General features: G+C 41.2%; 1 protein-coding gene across 4 annotated transcripts in view; it reads right to left on the bottom strand.

Moving 5' to 3' along the window:
* The window catches only part of ATG4C (autophagy related 4C cysteine peptidase), a 133353-nt gene that overhangs the window by 32364 nt on the left and 82160 nt on the right, over positions 1-18829 (bottom strand). For all 4 annotated transcript variants that reach the window (XM_079776468.1, XM_079776466.1, XM_079776467.1 and 1 more), the window contains exons 4-5: positions 4781-5014; positions 1659-1989 (exon numbers count right to left, since the gene is read on the bottom strand). In XM_079776468.1, the coding sequence (XP_079632594.1) occupies positions 1659-1989; positions 4781-5014 (565 nt within the window). The remainder of the gene's footprint in view (positions 1-1658; positions 1990-4780; positions 5015-18829) is intronic.

An 18829-nucleotide genomic window follows, 5' to 3' on the forward strand; every position in this document is an offset into this window, starting at 1 on the left:
CATGTTTGTTTAATAGTACAGAAGGGTCAATAACTATGGGCCATAAGACAAGTATGATCTATGGTCTGGGTTGGTGTTTTTTTTTTATAAGAATGGTTTTTACTGTGTAAAGGCTTGTTTTTAAAAAGAAAGCAAGAAAGAAAAAAATAGGAAAGAAAAATGAGCAATAGAGACCTTATAAAGGCCTGCAAAGACTAAAATATTTACTATCAGGCCTTTTACAAAAAAGTCTTCTGCACCTTGAAGAGTAGAAGCTAAGCATTTATGCTTATGCTTTTATAAATGCCATACCAAGCTGTACTTGATATTATTAACAATCCATTTAATAACATTATGCAAATACTTTTTCAATTGTAAGCATCTGACCTATAAAATATAACAGTAATTTAATATAGTATGCAAAAAATTTGGTAATCATTTTCAAATTTATATATGACTCTAAATGGAATAAATTTACTACAACATACTATACCTGGATGACATATTAATAATTCCATTTATCTACACTAATAAAAGCATAAGATGCAAATTGACCATACCTTCACGATGCCCACCAGCCAATGAGTGAGTATGCAAATTAACACAACAAAGATGGTGTGTTAATTTGCATACACAGGCGCCGAGTGGCTGGGGTGGGGTGGGGCAGGACGCTTGCGTAGTCGGCAACGACGCAGGCGTTCCGCACCGCCCCAGCCGCTCCGGGCCTCTGGGCAGTGTGGGAAGGCGGAAAGGCGGCTTCGGACCAGAGCGAAAAGGCAGCTCCAGCCAGAGCGAAGGCGGTGCCGGCAGCCAGGGGAAGGAAGGCCCGTTCTTGCATGAATCTTTGTGCATCGGGCCTCTAGTAGTAATAATAATGGGACATACAAAAAATAAGACTATTTTTAAAAAACTTAAGTAGTATCCAAATAAATGGCACATAAAAAGATGAGGTATAGAGAAATTTGACCTTAGACCTTTTTTTTTCTTTTTCTTTTTTCAGAGAGGAAGGAAGAGGGAGAGAGAGAAACACAGATGATGAGAGAGAATCACTGATCAGCTGCCTCCTGCATGTCCCCTATTGGGGGATCAAGCCCGCAACCTGGGCAGTGCCCTTGACCAGAATTGAACCTGGGACCCTTCAGTCCACAGGTCGACACTCTATCCACTGAGCCAAACCGGCTAAGGCGACTTTCGATTTTTTTCTAACTATTCTGTCACAAACTATTTTACTAAGATAAAATTATAATATTAATAGTCCCATACATACAAGAATTTGATGTATGCAAAGAAATGCTGAAAACATCCATTTTAGTTCTTGACATTTCATTACACTATCAGTACATTACAGCCCCCAAGTTATACTAATAAAAAAAACAAAAAACCTGTAATGTTATGTATGTTCCAAAGTTTAGTTAGTATTTAGAATAATTCAATAAGGTAGTTTAATGAAAACCTGGTTAGAAAGAGACTTAGACATCTCTATCTGTGAGCAAATTAAGAAAACTGTCAGTAAATGAAACGTAACTACAGTTGCAAAATGTTGCAAATAAAAGCTCCTTTATGAATATTCACACATAGTTAGACTTTAAAAGTTCTAATGACGTATATACCCTGCAAAAATCAGTATCTCTGAGCCTGAGAACCTCTGCCATGAGATCAAAGATTGTAAGACATTTTACCTTAAAATGTGAGCCACCACAGCTGGTCCATACCAATCTCCAGCTTTTTTCCCAGACTTCTTTCCATATTCTATCAGTCGATGTAAGCCAAAGAGAGCCAAGGGGGAGTCACCAAACCAAGAGACGATTTTCCTGTGATAAATTTCATTTCGCATTTCATGATCATCAGAGTACCTCCCAATTGTGTCCTTCAGAGAAATTGTTGGGGTTTTGAGTTCTCTTTCCCCTGACAGCGATGCTTCAAATGATGCAGTAAATTTTTTTACAGTGTGGGAAGTCCATGATTCAGAGTCTGAATTTTCAATGTTCAAAGCATCAGGCCAGGTCCAAGCTATAGTAGTTCCAAAGCAAGGTGTTCAGATCTTTTAAATAGTTAGACTTTAACAATTCTACTAAAATAAGTATGCAGCATTTAAACTCAGATGGGTTACTAAACTAAAATAGTAAGCTCAGAAGAGGTAAATTTATAGAGACAGAAAGTAGATTAATAATTGCTTATGGAACAGGAGTGTATTGGGAGTAAATACTAATAGATATGAGGTTTCTTTTGGGGATGATGAAATTGTCCTAAAATTAGATTATGGTGATGGTTACAGAACTCTGTAAATATACTAAAAATCATTGAATTGTTCACTTTAAATGAGTGAGTTTATGATATGTAGATTATATCTCAATAAAGTTGATTTAAAAAGGAGAGGGCAATGGAGGAACAAAAGGGATATATGTAATACTTTCAAATAAAGATTTAAAAAAAAAAAAAGCAAATAAAATGCAGCCAGTTTGGCTCAGTTTTGAGTGTTAGTTAACCTATGAACCAGAAGGTCATGGTTAGATTCCCAGTCAGGGCACATGATCAGGGCACATGCCCCAGGATGCAGGCTTGATCGATCCCCAGTAGGGGGCGTGCAGGAGGCATCCGATCAATGATTCTCTCTCATCATTGATGTTTCTATCTCTCTCCCTTTTCTTTCCTCTCTGAAATCAATAAAAATATATTATAAATAAATAAATAAGTACACTTTAAAAAAAAAAAGCAAATAAAGGTATGAGTGGAGAAATAGGTCAATATATCGATAATGCTTACTTTTGAGTAGCAATATTATTCTCTGGACTCTTCTATAGTTTCTAAAATTAGACTGTATTACATAAAAACAGGGGGGGAAATCACAAAATGAAAGACCCTCTCCAAAAAAAGAAAGCAAGAGAGAAAGAGAAATAGCAAACTCAGGCACACATAGACAATTCTGGATATGCTTTTTTTCTTTTCTTTGACAGCACTGAGATGGGATAAAGTCTTTTGTATTCCATTACCTGTACTGCTTATCAGATATCCAGTCTTGACCACCCAAAGGCACAGTGAACATATTCACTAACATTCAGAGGATTTATGAGAGAATAACTTCAGAAAACAAGTTTGTTTTGGTTATGTGTTAAAATAGAAGTCTGACTATGGCAATTTTAAATATTTTTAAATGGTTTTTTTCTCATACAATCCTTTCAGAATAACATAATCATTGTTTAAGGAGTAATATGAATTTGCTAGTAAATGAATAGGTATAATAAATAAAGTCATTAAAGATCAGAGTTCTTTAAAAAAGTCAATTTTTCCACAATGTCACTGTTTTTAATAACAACACAGTCCCCAAACATAGATGTAATTTCAAGTTAACAAAATGAGTCCTAGATTCAGAGATCTAGTCAAGACTATGAAAAATATTCCAATTCTTGCCCCTGATTTCACAAGACTACAAATAAATCCATCCCAGAGTTTAAAAATTCTTCTTCCTTGCATTATTCACACTACTTTTGAATAAACATTCTCTACATGATCTCATCAATAATCCCTATAGAAAGGTTACTAAATATTTGACAAGAATTCAGAAAAACTAACAAAAAATGACAGCACTTAGTAACCATATAGGATAGCGTAAAATGGTAAACTAAAACCCTCCTACAAATGTACATATTATTAAAAAATGTACTAATAGGGTAAGGAAGGTAGCACACTAGAAAAAAAAGATATATGTAAGTTAGGTATCAATGACATTTTTGAGAGTCTAAAAGACTAAGTATGATGACCTTATTAAGAAATGCCTAATCAGTTTAACTGATTACAGTCATATCTATAAAGATTAAAATAATTTTAAAGCATTATTGATATGTAGAGAGAAAATAAAGAAAGCAGTGTAAAATTTGTTACAATAATGTAAATTTAAATAATGTAAAAATATTAACTATCTGCTCAAAGTCACTGCTATTGACCTGCCCAGGATTTACTGAACTGGAGATAATCCAGAGAGTTCGATCAAAAAAAAAATATATATATATATATATAGAAGCCTAAGCAACTGGCTGACAGGCCAACCGGCCAGTAGCTATGACACGCACTGACCACCAGGGGGCAGACACTCAATGCAGGAGCAGAAACCACAGGCATGGAAACATGGAACAGACTGATGAATCTCAGAGGGAAGCGGGGAGAGGGGAGGGCGGAAAGAGATCAACCAAAGGTCTTATATGCTAACTAGAGGCCCAGTGCACGGATTCATGCACCGGTGGGATCCCTCGACCTGACCTGTGGGGATTGGGCTGAAACCAGCTCTCTGACATCCCCCGAGGGGTCCTGGATTGCAAGAGGGTGCAGGCCAGGCCAAGGGACCCCACTGGTGAATGAATCCATGCACCGGGCCTCTAGTAAATAAGTAATAACCACACCAAAACAAAGGCTACTAAAAACTGAACTTACTTAATTCATGGTAGTAGCCAAGAATAATAGGTTATGTTCCACATGTGTTTTTGAAAGGGGAATCATGAAAGTTTATATATAAGTCATACCTGACCCAATTCAATAAGGATGCAATATGTTAAGCATAACCAATGGATGCAAAACTCTGGGGGGTGGGGGCATATATAGGAGTGGGGTGTGTGGGGGGGCAATGGTAAGATATGTACACATATAATACCTTAATAAAAAATTGAAGTAAAAAAAAAAAAGGATGCAATATGTTAGATTAGTTTCAACTTTAGAAGACATTAGGGAGTCAAGAAATTAACCACAGGGAATTATATGCAGTTTAAAAGCTGGCGTTCAAATTAAAAAAAAACACAGAGATTTGATTTACCTCTACCAAGAAAGTGTAGTATGAGTCCTTGAGCCAATAGCATCTGGCTAGTTCGTAATGTACAGCCCCAACCACAGTCTGTTGTCAGAGATGAGCCTTCTATTTGAGGAAATTCTTCCCTGTAGGTCAGCCATATTCTTGAAATAAAATCTTTACGAAATTCGTCTACATTTCCCGAAATCACATGATCTTCTATTGTACATCCAGATCTTGCAGGTAACATTTTATTTTCATCTACAAAATAAAAATATAAATTATAGTCTAAATATATGCTGAGATGTCAATAATGGTATTATATGCCATTATTATCCATATGCTACAGAGTATGTCACAATTTTTCTAATCTTTTTTTCTATTTAAATGAAGATAAATCTTATTCATCCTAATCAGACTATTCTGAAAATCAAATGAGAATGAACTTTGAATGTTTTGTATACTCTAGCACTAATATAAGATATTATCAGTAATATTTTTGTTAATAGTAATATCCTATAGTCCAAACATAATTGACTCTTTTATGAGGGGATAATATAAATATATCTTTTCTTTTTGCCTCATTTGGCTCAGGATATAGATATTAGTACTCTCTAAAATGAGATCTGCAATAAAAATATCATGATTATCAATACATAAAAAAGTGTTTGAACTTAAAATCAAATAAAATGTGCACACTGTATTCATTGTCATGAATATTTAACTCAAATTATAAAATCAAACCAAGATAAAGAGTAAAAATATAAAATTCTTATAGTTATCCTTTTATGTGGAAATATAATTTTTTTAAAATTGTTGCAACCCATATATATCATTTTTAAAAACTTTTTCAAATTGATTACCTCTAATATAATTTCTATGTGAAAACTATGGTCACTGTTTTCCCAATCTATACTAATAAAAGGGTAATATGTTAATTAGACCGGGTCAACCGGCCATCTTCCAGACTCCAACTTCCTTCCAGACAAAGCCATGGTGATGGGGGCCAAGGCAGAGGCAGTTAGGGGCGAAATCAGGCCGCAGGGGAGAGCAGTTGGGGACAAGATCAGGCCAGCAGGGGAGGGCTGTTGGGGCAAGATCAGGCCGGCTGGGGAGGGCAGTTGGGGGCGAGATCAGGTCGGCAGGGGAGGACAGTTGTGGGCAAGATCAGACTGGCAGGGGAAGTAGTTAGGGGCGATCAGGCAAGCAGAGGCAGTTAGGGGCGATCAGGCCGGCAGGGGAGGGCCATTGGGGGCAAGATAACCAGCAGAGGAGGGCAGTTGGGGGCGAGATCAGGCTGACAGGGGAGGGCAGTTAGGGGCAATCAGGCAGGCAGAGGGGTTAGGGGCAATCAGGCAGGCAGAGGATCAGGCAGGCAGGCAGGTGAGCGGTTGGGAGCCAGCGGTCCCAGATTGTGAGAGGGATGTCTTACTGGAGAGGGTGCAGGCTGGGCTGAGGGAACCTTCCTTTCCCCCCCCCCCACACCTGTGCACGAATTTTGTGCACCGGGCCACTAGTATTTTATAAAACACTAATGCTAAAAATGAACTAACATCCCTTGATTACTCCAAGAGAGGGTCTTAATAATCATTACAACCTCAAAATGCAGCACAATACCTAACACAAGTAGATCCTAATAAATGTTGGTTGGTTTGGGTGGGTGGATGGTGGGTAGGTAAATCTGCCTACAACTCTCAATTCCAAGAAGTTCAATTTCTAATACCTTTCGAGAGGATGCTCAAGCAGTTTTATCATGCTTTTATTCCTCATCCTTCCTGCACCTATTCTTCTTCAAGGCCATTTTGAAAAAATTACAATCACCCAACAATAAAAGCTCAGCAACCAAACAGCGGAATGACCAGAACAACTGGTCAACCAGTCGCTATGATGCGCACTGACCACCAAGGGACAGAAGCTCAACACAGGAGCTGCCCCCTGGTGGTCAGTGCACTCCCACAGTGGGAGCACTACTCAGCTGACAGGGATGAGCAGCACTACCACAGCGGACAGATCCCCACAGGCCACACCCACCACCAGTGCACAAATCCTATGCAATGGGCCTCTAGTATATCCTATATAATAAAGAGCTAATATGCCAATTAGACCAAACAGCAGAACAAGCATCCAGATACCTTCCAGACAACCTTCCAGACAAAGCCGGGGCTGCAAGGCCAGCCAAGGCAGCCAGGGCTGTGAGGGCTGAGCCCCTTGCACGAATTTCATGCATCAGGCCTCTAGTACATATATATTCAGCTTATTGGAGCTAAGTTGCAGCATATAGTTTCAACAATAATAAAAAGAATAAAAGCCAAGCCCCATTATCAATGAATATCTCTCAATGTTAGAGGTTAAAGTTAATTAAAAATAAAATGCCTGGAAATTGAACATGGCACTAAAAATATGTCCAAAACTTCCACTTTAGAGACATTTAACTTTAAAACTTGATATAATAGTTTCTAGTAACTCTCACACCTCATCCTGTTCCTAACCTCCTATTTAGAAGTAGTTATTTCCTTATTATCTTAAGATCTAGACTCCTCTTAATATTTACTCTAAATATTATTGGAAAACTGCTAGTACTAATTGAACTTAGTTGTCCTGTTAACTTTCCACTATCTGAATGATTTTCCTTTGTCAAAACTTTAATTAATTATATCTGCAGTCGTGCATGGAACACATTCTTAGAAGTGTGTTGTTAGGTGATTTTGTAGTTGTGCAAACATCAGAGTACACTTACACAAACCTAGATGATATAGCCTACTACATACCTAGGCTAAATGGTATAGCCCAGTGGTCGGCAAACTCATTAGTCAACAGAGCCAAATATCAACAGTACAACGATTGAAATTTCTTTTGAGAGCCAAATTTTTTAAACTTAAACTTCTTCTAATGCCACTTCTTCAAAATAGACTCGCCCAGGCCGTGGTATTTTGTGGAAGAGCCACACTCAAGGGGCCAAAGAGCTGCATGTGGCTCACAAGCCGCAGTTTGCCGACCATGGGTATAGCCTATTGCTCCTTGGCTACAAACCTGTACAGCACGTTACTCTACAAAACTACACGAGGTCAAATCAAGCATGAGAAAATAATGCAATCAAGAGATGTATATAAGCATAACCAATGGACGCAAAACACTGGGGGGTGAGGGCATGCATGGGAGTGGGGTGGAGGGGGGGCAATGGTAAAATATGTACACGTATAATACCTTAATAAAAAAATGGAAAAAAAGAGAGAGAGATGTAGTAAACACAAGATGTATAAGGCTTCTGGTAGCCTAACATGATATCGTTTTACAGCAAAAAATTTTTATAAGTAGAAAGAGTATTCTCTAAAATAACAATTTAAAATATAATACAGGAAATACAGAAACCAGTAACACAGTCATTTATTATCACTATCAAGTATTCTGTATTGTACATAATGGTATGTTATACTTTAATACAATTTACAATAGGGATTTTTCAGCTCCATTATAATCTTACTAGTGGCCTGGTGCAAGAAATTTGTGCACATTAAAAGGGATTAATTAGAGGAAATATTTTAATATTGCTATTTGCCCTTTCTCTATAATAGAAGTGTCAGAGATAAAAGAAAATTAGTAAAATGTATATGAAAATCTTCCTCCTGTCCGAGTCTGGGGCACACCGTGGGACTCAGAGTCAAGTCCCCGCCCACCCGCAGCGCCTCAAAATCGCATGGACCCAGACCCAGCCGGCCCCACCCCCATTGGGCGAGACCCAGACCCGGCCGGCCCCACCCTAGTCAAGCCCCGCCGGGCAGGGGGCGCAGCCTCAGGTCCCCTGTCAAGCCCCGCTGGGTGGGGTGCACAGCCTCAGGGCCCCCGTCAAGCCCCGCAGGGTGGGGGGCACAGCCTCAGGTCCCCCGGCACACACCAGGCAGGGGGTCGCAGCCTCAGGTCCCCCAGTGTACCCTCAAGTCCCCCGGCCCAGCACCGAGGCAGGGGGCACCGCCTGAGGTTCATCAGCCTGGCGCCAGAGCGGGCGGCATGGCCTGAGGTCCCCCGGCCCAGCACCAGGGCGAGTGGCACGCCTTGAGGTCCCCCGTCAAGCCCCACCGGGCTGGGGCACAGCCTGAGGTCCCCCATCTAGCCCCACTGGGCGGGGGCGCAGCCTGAGGTCCCCCAGCCTGGTACCAGGGTGGGGGGCACGGCCTGAGGTCCCCTGGCCTGGCTCCAGGGCGGGGGGTGCAGCCTGAGGTCCCCCAGCCTGAGCCGGGGTGAGGAACATGCCTTGAGGTCCCCCATCAAGCCCCACCAGGTGGGGGACACGGCCTGAGATCCCCTGTCAATCTCCGCCAGGCAGGGGGGCACGGCCTGAGGTCCCCCGTCAAGCCCCACCGGGCAGAGGGTGCAGTCTGAGATCCCCTGTCAAGCACTGCCGGGTGGGGGCGGCGCAGCCTCAGGTCCCCCGGCCCGGTGCCAGGAGGGGGGCGCAGCCTCAGGTCCCCTGTCAAGCCCTGCCAGGTGAGGGGCGCGGCCTGAGGTCCCCCGGCCTGGCATTGGGGCGGGGGACACAGCCTGAGATCCCCTGTCAAGCCCCATCAGTCGGGGGGCGCAGCCTCACGTCCCTGCTGATTGCTCGTTAAGGCTCGTTATGGGAACTCGGCCTCTGCTGTGGGTGCAGCCATCTTGTGTTACAGAAACCCTGCCTCTGCTGTGGGCGCAGCCATCTTGTGTTACGGAAACCCTGCCTCCGCTATGGGCGCTGCCATCTTTGTGATGGCATGATGGTCAATTTGCATATTCCCTCTTTATTAGATAGGAGGAAGGGACCACCATGTACTAGGTATATGAGGTCCATCACTGACTGGAACATTATTATGCAAGGCATAACTATATACTGTTTTTTTAAATCTACTTCTGCATCCCTCCAGATTTCAAGTACATTAGAATAGAAGGAATATATTTTTAAAAAATTTTTATGTATTGATTTGAGAGAGAAATTTGTTGTTCCACTTATTTAGGCATTCACTAGTTGTTTTCTGTATGTGCCCTGATCAGATTTCAAACCTTGGCTTATCAGGACAATGCTCTAACCAACTGAGCTACTGGCCAGGGCCAAAGAGAAGGAGTATGTTTATTTTGTGCTGCCCTGAATCTTCAGCACCTGCCACAGAGTTCAGTCCATAGTAGATATGCAATAAACATTTGTCAGATGAATGTAAAATATATGGAACCAAAAGAAAAACCCATTTTTTTTTTGTTTGCTTTGCTTTTGTTTTTGTTTTTTATGACAGAAGAGACTGGAGAACTTTATGAAGGATAAGAATGTCTGACAAAAATCCATTACAAAAAAATTGGAAAGTTGATAAAGCAAGTAGAAGAGAATTTCTGGTAATATTGAGGGCTTAGTCAAGGCTGACTATCACAATCAGAAATCACAATTAGACAAGCTAATATGAGAAATAATCAGAATTTAAGCAAATTACAAAACAAAACCTCAGGAGCACAGCTATTTAGCAGATGTGGGGTAAATTAGATATGCATATGTTTAAAAAATGGGAAGTTATTGAAAGTTGGACAAATAACAGAAAAGATACTATTAAAACTGACCAGGCACATAGGAAAGAAAACCCAATGGAACTACTAGAAATGAAAAAATATAATAACTATAATAACTAAAAACAGGAGCTTAGTGTAGGATTAATTACACACAGCTCAGCAGATAATTAAAGAACCAGAAGTAAGAACTAAATAAATTATTCAAGACATAGCACTGAGAGACAAAGTAATAGTAAATATGACCAAAGAATTTCAGAGACGAGAAAAATCTAACAGAGCGATTTATCAGATACACAAAAAGAGAGAATAGGAAGAATGGGGGATGGCTGTAATTAAAAGTGGCTGAAAATTTTTCAGATTTTAAGAAAAATATGGCAAAGCAATCACTTCTATACCCATGGCTTCAATAACTTTTTATATACTCTAATAACAATACAATTTTAAATGTTTTTATTTAACAGTTTTATTTTACATAAAATGCCTCATTTACTAAAACCAGATTCCAAATTGCTCTGTGAAAACAATCACAAAAAAATGTGATATTAGTATGTTAACTTTAAGACATTTCTCTAATTGCTTTTTTGTGTGTTTGATTTAATGTGTGCTGTTTTTGAAAATGTAAGTTGGGATGTCACCTAACAAACTTAGCCAAAATAAATTTATAACAAACTTTCAACCAGAGAGCTCCACTTCCATGTTCCACATAACAGCCAAAAGCCACCTTCCTCCACAAACCTGCTCCTCCTGCTGCGTTCCCTCTCCAGGAGGAAGTCAGTGCTCTCTAACCACTCGGGCTCCTTGCCTGGAGCTGGCTTTCCCAGGGCAGGACCAGGGACCAACACTGGCTATGCCTGGCATTCCCACCCCTAAGTCCTTCCCCGTCATGTCTAGCCAGTTTCTTAACTACCTGAAAGCCCAGTTCTTTTCCCTATTTTCATTTTTCAAACCTGCCTGAGACCCTCCAGTCCTCAGTCTTTCCTATTTATAGCTCTATTTAAGGTCTTGTGGGACTATATGAAGACTTTGGGGTATATTTTTTTTTCCTTTCTCAATAAAAACTTTAATATCCCAACATTGGAGTATTTATCCATTGTTACCTATCCAGATGGTACCTAAGTGAAGGAATCAAGTTAAGGGCTTGGTGGTACCCGTGCTCCCACCTGTTAAGCCAGTCGATAGTCAGGACAATTCACGTGAAAACAATTTAGGGTTTGTAATTTAAGTTCAAAATAGAGACTGACATGGGAGAGGCTGTATGGCGTTAAGTGAGCTGCTTTCAGAGTCTCAGACAGAAGCTGCTTTATTTGTTCCAACTATAATTTGAACACAGAAGGAAAGAAAATTGTGGGAAAGAAAACATAAAGTAACTGAATGATGTGAAATGTGCCTGCCAGTGCTGCAGAACATAGTTTTTTGTTTGCTTGCTTGTTTTTTACCCAAAGGAGAACCCACAGAGTTCTGATTACTTTAAAATTTCCACTTTTAAACAAGTATGTTTTAGTCTTACTTCAGTGATTTAACAGACTCCTCTTTTACACTGACCGTTCTAAAAGAGAGGTATTGTGTTCATGAGACTATTGGTGTAAAAAAATTTTTTTCAAAAAAGAAAACAAATTTAGACTTTAATTTGTAATATAAAGTTTGGGACATTAAGATGCCAGATCCTCCACAAGAATGCTTGTCTCCATGGCTCCCTCTCTCCTTTCCCCTCCTGTTGATAGAATCCTGTTCAACTTCAAGAGTGTTGAGGTAAGCCCAGCCGGTTTGGCTCAAGGCGACAACCTATGAACCAAGAGGTCACAGTTTGATTCCCGGTCAGGGCACATGCCTGGTTTGCGGGCTTGATCCCCAGTAGGGGGCGTGCAAGAGGCAGCCAGTCAATGATTCTCTCTCATCATTGATGTTTCTCTCTCTCTTTCCTTCTGCCATCCTCTCTCTCAAATCAGTAAAAAAAAAAATTTTTTTAAAGAGTGTTGAGGTAAAAGTTCTAAAGTGTTGGGGGGGAGAAGAGAGAAGAGAGGGAGGAGAGAGGAAAAAGAGAGGAAATGTTTGATTAAAATAATTATGGGTAACAACGTGGCTAATGAAGACTGTTCTTTTAAGTAAAAAACATTCTGTCATAAAGATGTTAAAGCCCCATTTGTCTCACTTAAATGCCAGAGATTATTTGATTTCATAGAGGAAATGTATTATAGTTCTTATTCTATTTAAACTTTAGTTAAGCTCTTCATTTCATTAAAAGTTAGATTAAGCCTATGAGTTCACCCAGATGGGACGTGGCTTTGTAAATGGGAAGTACTCTTTTTTTCAGAATTTTTTAAGACAGTATTGTGAAAAAATGAACAAATTATGAGAATTAATTGTGCCTTTAAACAAAAAGCAAATAATTATTTGTAAAAACTTCTACTCTGCGTGGTTCTGTACGGTAAGCCTCTGAGTGATTTTACAAACCAGTTAGTAGATGATAGTGATATAAACCAAAATAGGGCCTTTATATAATTTTTAAAAAAGATTTACAACTCACTTTCATGTATATCTCATTTGGCCCTTCTAACTACAAATAAGACCCATGTATATTCTCCCTCTATTGCTAATGAAGAAGCCGAGACTTAGAGATAGATCTCAAATGACTGTGTAACACAGCTACTGAACAGAAGCTGACATGGAGGTGATAGATATGCCAAATTCAGTTCTTGTGATGCTTTAAAAGCTCTTTAGAATGCAGCTCATGTTTTACAATTCCTCCACAAAGTGGGTCTACCTTAACTTACCCCGATTTTGAACATTTCCATTCAAAATTATTGTATACATCTCAGAGGCAACACCTACCTCTCAATCCTATGTCCATAAATTCATTATAATGAGTAAGGATAAAAAACGACGTCATGAAATAGCATGAATTTACCGGGCAAACAAGCTGATATATGTTAAAGAGTTTGTCCCAATGACTTTGAATTGCCCTGGACAGAACTTTAGGAGAAGCTGGTAAAAAAGCAGGTAAGGATTAAGCATTCTGATAAAAAGTGTTAAGTTAGAATAGTTAACAGAGTTTGTGAGTACATAATCTACCTTTTTATGTTCAACATGATAGTAAAACTTTCATTTCAGTTTGTTTTTAATTTGGGGGAGACATTCAATAAAGGGATATAAGAAACCTCAATTTCAGCATTTGCCTATTATCAAGTTTCCATAGAAACAAGGTCATAGCACTAAAATATAAAGTACAAGCACAATGAAAGTTTGCTTTTAATGTCTTTATTTCAGACAATTTTCTATCAGTTATCCTGGAAACTAAGAAATACCTACTTATGTGTAAAACATTTTGGCTTTTCTATAATGGAGAATTGAATTATTTGGTTACACAAAATTATATATGAATGATGCTCTGCCTTGTTCTTCTAAGACTGCAACATGATTTCTTCTAAGTCATTTTAAAGAGCTATTCCTAAGAACCTAGTATAGATTTCAGTCAAACTTAAAAGGAGTTTTCTACTACCTTGCCTTTACCTATCAATATATCTAACTGATGGTAGTATCCATAACACAATAAAGACACTAAAGTACTGTGATACAATTTTATGATCGCTCATCAACTTCATACAACCTTTTATGTTATGACCCTATGAGCTTCCCTAATTTTCTGGCTAAAGATTCTTTCTCAAGTTACCCCTTCCTCCCCCTCCCCCTGAGGAGTGAGTAGGGAAGGAATTGGCAATATTATGTGGAAAAATCTCTGAGCAACATCTTTCCTCTGCTTTTTCTGGTAAGAATGTTAATAATCATTTGATGAAAAAGATTTAGAAAATATAGAAAAGTCATAAAGAGAAGTAATGACATAAAACTCCTGAAACTGTGCTTGACATCTAGCAAGCGCTCCAGGATGTACTTCCATGCACTGCATGGAGCTCTACTGCATGACTCAGGTAAATGGTTGGAGCATCATTCATTTACCCACCCTTTATGGTTGGCCCTCTTCTAAAGTGAAACTGTATATAATCCTATATAAGAAAAGACTAATATGCTAAGTGTCCGGTCGTCAGGCCGTCCGTTCAATCAATCAAAGCGTAATATGCTAATGACATGCTAAGGCCGCTCAACCATTCGCTATGACATGCACTGACCATCAGGGGGCAGACAGGTGACCGGCCGACCAGTCACTATGATATGCACTGACCACCGGGGGCAGACACTCCAACCAGTAGGTTAACTTGCTGCTAGGGTCCGGCCGATCGGGACTGAGTGAGAGGAGCTGGACACACCCTGGAGCCTTCCCACAGTCCCTCCCAGGCCCCGATCGTGCACCAGTGGGTTCCCTCAGCCTGGCCTGCACCCTCTTGCAATCCAGGACCCCTCGGGGGATGTCAAAGGGCCAGTTTTGGCCCCATGGCAGAACGACCAGTCGCTATGATGTGCACTGACCACCAGGGGGCAGATGCTCAACGCAGGAGCTGCCCCCTGCTTAGCCAGAGGTCTGGCTCACAGCTGGCAAGCATAGAAGCATGGAGGTAGCCTCTCCCACCTCCGTGGCAGCACTAAGGATGTCCAACTGAAGGCTTAGGCCCGTCAGTCGGACATCCCCCGAGGGCTCCCAGACTGTGAGAAGGCACAGGCCAGGCTGAGGAACCACCCCGAGTTCATGAATTTCATGCACTGAGCCTCTAGTGCCATTATAATGTGTTATTCTAAGGACACATAAAAACGGATGCATTGTACCTCCCTATGGAATTTAGGACGTCATTTCATAGTTAAAGTATTTTAACATTAAATGTTCTTATCCCAAATTAAAGTTGCTATTGGTTTCTCACTGAACATTACAACTCATCTTTTAAATTATTTTTGTTTGTTTTTGTTTAAAGTATTACATAAGTCTCCTTTTTCCTCCATTGACCCCTCCCCAGCCACTCCCACCCCCCAGGACAAGCCCCCACCGCCCCAGTGTCCGTGTCCGTGGGTTATGCTAATATGCATGCATATAAGTCCTTTGGTTGATCTCTTACACCACCCCCCCACACACACACCCTCCCCTGCCTTCCCACTGAGGTTTGACGGGTCTGTTCGGTGTTTCTCTGTCTCTAGATCTATTTTTGTTCATCCATTTAAGTTGTTCATTATATTCCACATCCTCTTTTAAATTTTTGTGGCTCTGGTGTCTTTAATTTGGAATTACTACTCCAAGATCTGAAAGTAATGCTGATCTTGGATGACAATTCAGAAGATATCATTAGAGGTGAAGGAATTAGCCAAAGAACACATAAGCATAGCCCGAGGACACAGACAATAGTGTGGTGAGGGCCAAGGAGGGGTGATGGAGGTTGGGTGGTGGTGGGCAAAGGGGGAGAAACGGAGGATTCCTGCAATAGTATCCTCTCTAATAAAATGGTAATATGCAAATTAACCATCACTCCGCTACATAAGCCACGCCTACCAGCCAAGCCACGCCCACCAGCCAATTGGGGCGAGTATGCAAATTAACCCCAATCCAAGATGGCTACAGCCACAGAGAGCAAGGTTTCCAGGGTAACAGAGTAAGCCAAGCTTTCCATAGCCGTTGCAGGCCTAAGCCTCCACTCAAGCTACAAAGTTTCAATTATAGAAGGTAAACAAATTCAAACAAATGGCAGCAGAATGGAGCTTGAGAGAGCAGCTACAAAGTTTCAATTGTAGAAGGTGAATTAACTGCCACAGAAATGGCTGCCGCCCCAGAGGGAGCAGCAGGCTTGGCTCCGCTCCAGGCTACAAAGTTTCAATTGTAGAAGGAAAATAAATTCCAGATACCAGGGCCTCCCCTTGGGTTGCCAGGGGGCGTGGCCGGCCTGCAAACCACCATAGTCCCCTCGCTCAGGCCGCCCCACGCCCCAAGGGAACCCCCACCTGATCCAGGACATCCTTCAGGGCAAACCAGCTGGCCCCCACCCCTGCACCAGGCCTCTATCCTATCTAATAAAAGAGTAATATACAGATTGATCATCACTGCAACACACAATATGTCTGCCCCCATGTGGTCAAAGATCCTACCCCCATGTGGACACAAGATGGCCACTACAAGATGGCCAGCAGGAGAGGGCAGTTGGGAGGCACCCGGCCTGCAAGGGAGGGCAGTTGTGAGGGACCAGGCCTGCAAGGGAGGGCAGTTGAGAGGGACCCGGCTTGCAAGGGAGGCCAGTTGGAGGTGATCAACCCTTCAGGAGAGGGCAGTCAGGGGTGACCAGGCCAGCAGAGGAGGGAAGTTGGGAGCAAACAGGCTGGCAGCAGAGTGGTTAGGGGGTGATCAGGCTGGCAGGTAGAAGCAGTTAGGGGCAATCAGGAAGGCAGGCAGGCCAGCAATTGGGAGCCAGCAGTCCTGGATTGTGAGAGGGATGTCCGACTGCCCGTTTAGGCCCGATCCCCAATCCAAGATCGGGCCTAAACAGGCAGTCAGACATCCCTCCAGGAGTCCCAGATTGGAGAGGGTACAGGCTGGGCTGAGGGACAACCCCCCGCCGTGCACGAATTTCATGCACCGGACTTCTAGTTAACAATAAATTACCATCAAGGTGCAGCAAGCATTACTGCAGTGCTCATTGAGAAAGAGAAGAATAAAACAATATACATCTTAAATGCCACCTAAGTAATTAAAATTTAAATGTGGATCCATTTTCTCCCTCTATCCAAACTGCAGAGCAGACAGAGGAAGAAGCCAGTCCTGATGCTGACTCTGGGCCAGGAGCTTGAGAAGCTTCACAGCACCTGGGTAGGAAGCTCAGCCTCGGAGCCCAGCTTGTCCTTGGAGATAGGATCACGGTGTCACAGGAACTGTGCGTTCCAGCTTTCCTCTTCTAAAGAGGTCGGTTTTAAAATGAGATAACTTTTTCATAAAACGTGTTACATCTTTTAAAAGCAAAATCTTTGCATTAGAGACTTCTCAGAAATACCCATTTTACATCAGATGTGACTTTTTGTGATTTGCCACCTATGTATTGGCCAAGTGATCTTTTAATTGCATCAGAATCTTCGGATGCCTATGAACTGGGTTACTCTGGAACTACTTGGTTTTCTGGTTGTCCATGGTTCCTGTTCAACGCCCTTGCTAATCAATGCCCGTACCTGCCCATCTCCCACTGAAGGGCGGTCACTTGAGCCAGCCCCTTCCTGGCTGCAAGCTCAGTAGGTGTGTCTGGGGCCTAGAGTTGAGCTGCCCACACTTGACCTTTCAAGTAGAATTGCAACTGCCTGTAATTAGCATCTGTTCATTACTGCTAGGACTAGAAGACTCTTTTTTTGCTATTTTCACAGTAGTATTTTTTCGGTGATGCATCAAACATTGCAGTAAAAAACAAATCTGAGTTGACTGAAGTTTTACTGAAATTTGCTCTATTAAGCATATTTTAACTCAGGAACAACATTCATCTCCTGATCTCTCCACCACTGTGTCAACATCCCAAGATGGTCTCTTAGGAAACCTGCCTTGATTGTTGACTGAAGCATCAAGTGGGAACACATAGTATGTTTTTACTGTCCCTCCCCCTGATGGGATGATGATTGAGATGCTTGTGTAATGCGTTACTTTTTCTTCCCGTGGATCCAACATTTTACTAAGCTTTTTGGGGAGCAGAGAAAATGCATCTGAGAGCAATTCTTTCTACAAACGTGCCCTAATCTATAAACAGACTGCCTACATTTTCCCATGTGACTTTCTGAGGGATTGGGAGTTGTGGGAATGGTAGAAAGGGGCACTGTTTACCCCAAGGGTTACTTCTCTGCTCTCATCTTTCAAGGATGGGGCGACAAAGCCATTCCTGTCCTGAGATGTAAAGAAGCACTTTTAGTTCCACATGATACTGAGATGTGGCATTGGAAGCTCTGTCCATTGTGCTTTGCGGTGTGTCTCTGTCCATGTGCACCAGAGCGTCCGGGATGCTGAAAACCTCCTGCTTTTTGTGGACTTCCTGAAGTCTCTCACTTCATTTCTCCAGGACACACAGGGTCCCATTGACTGCCGTGGGGACACCATGTACATACCACAGACTGTCCTGGTATTGACTACTCATGCTACATTGTTGTAGTTATTAAACTGATTATTATTCTTATGTTATAAATAAATAAAAAATAACGTTCCATTTGGGATAAAAGTATTTGAGTGAATTTTCATCTTTATGTTGTATTTGTTTTTTGAGACCAAATGGTTAAATTGCATGTTTACTGCACAGCTTAAGAATCATTTCAGAGTTTTAGCTACAGTTAAAATATTTCAGCTTGGAAAATTTAGTCCTCGAAATAATTACACTTTTCAAAAATATACCATCTTGATCTTCAACTTTTTAATAAAGATTAAGTGCGTTTGCAGTAAAACACCAGAAAAATGCAAAATGGTGTTTTATACAGGGGTGGGCAAAAGTAGGTTTACAGTTGTGCATATGGAAAAACATGTAATACAAGAATAAATAATAATATAAGAATAAACTGTGTTTCATATATTGACAACTGTAACCTACTTTTGCCTACCCCCTAAATAATATGTAGATATTTATGATTATTGGCTACTGGAAATTTATAAGTGTTATGTATTTTAAAAGGCAT

This window comes from Cnephaeus nilssonii (genome assembly GCF_951640355.1).
Source record: "Cnephaeus nilssonii genome assembly, chromosome: 7".
NCBI classification, from domain to species: Eukaryota; Metazoa; Chordata; class Mammalia; order Chiroptera; family Vespertilionidae; genus Cnephaeus; species Cnephaeus nilssonii.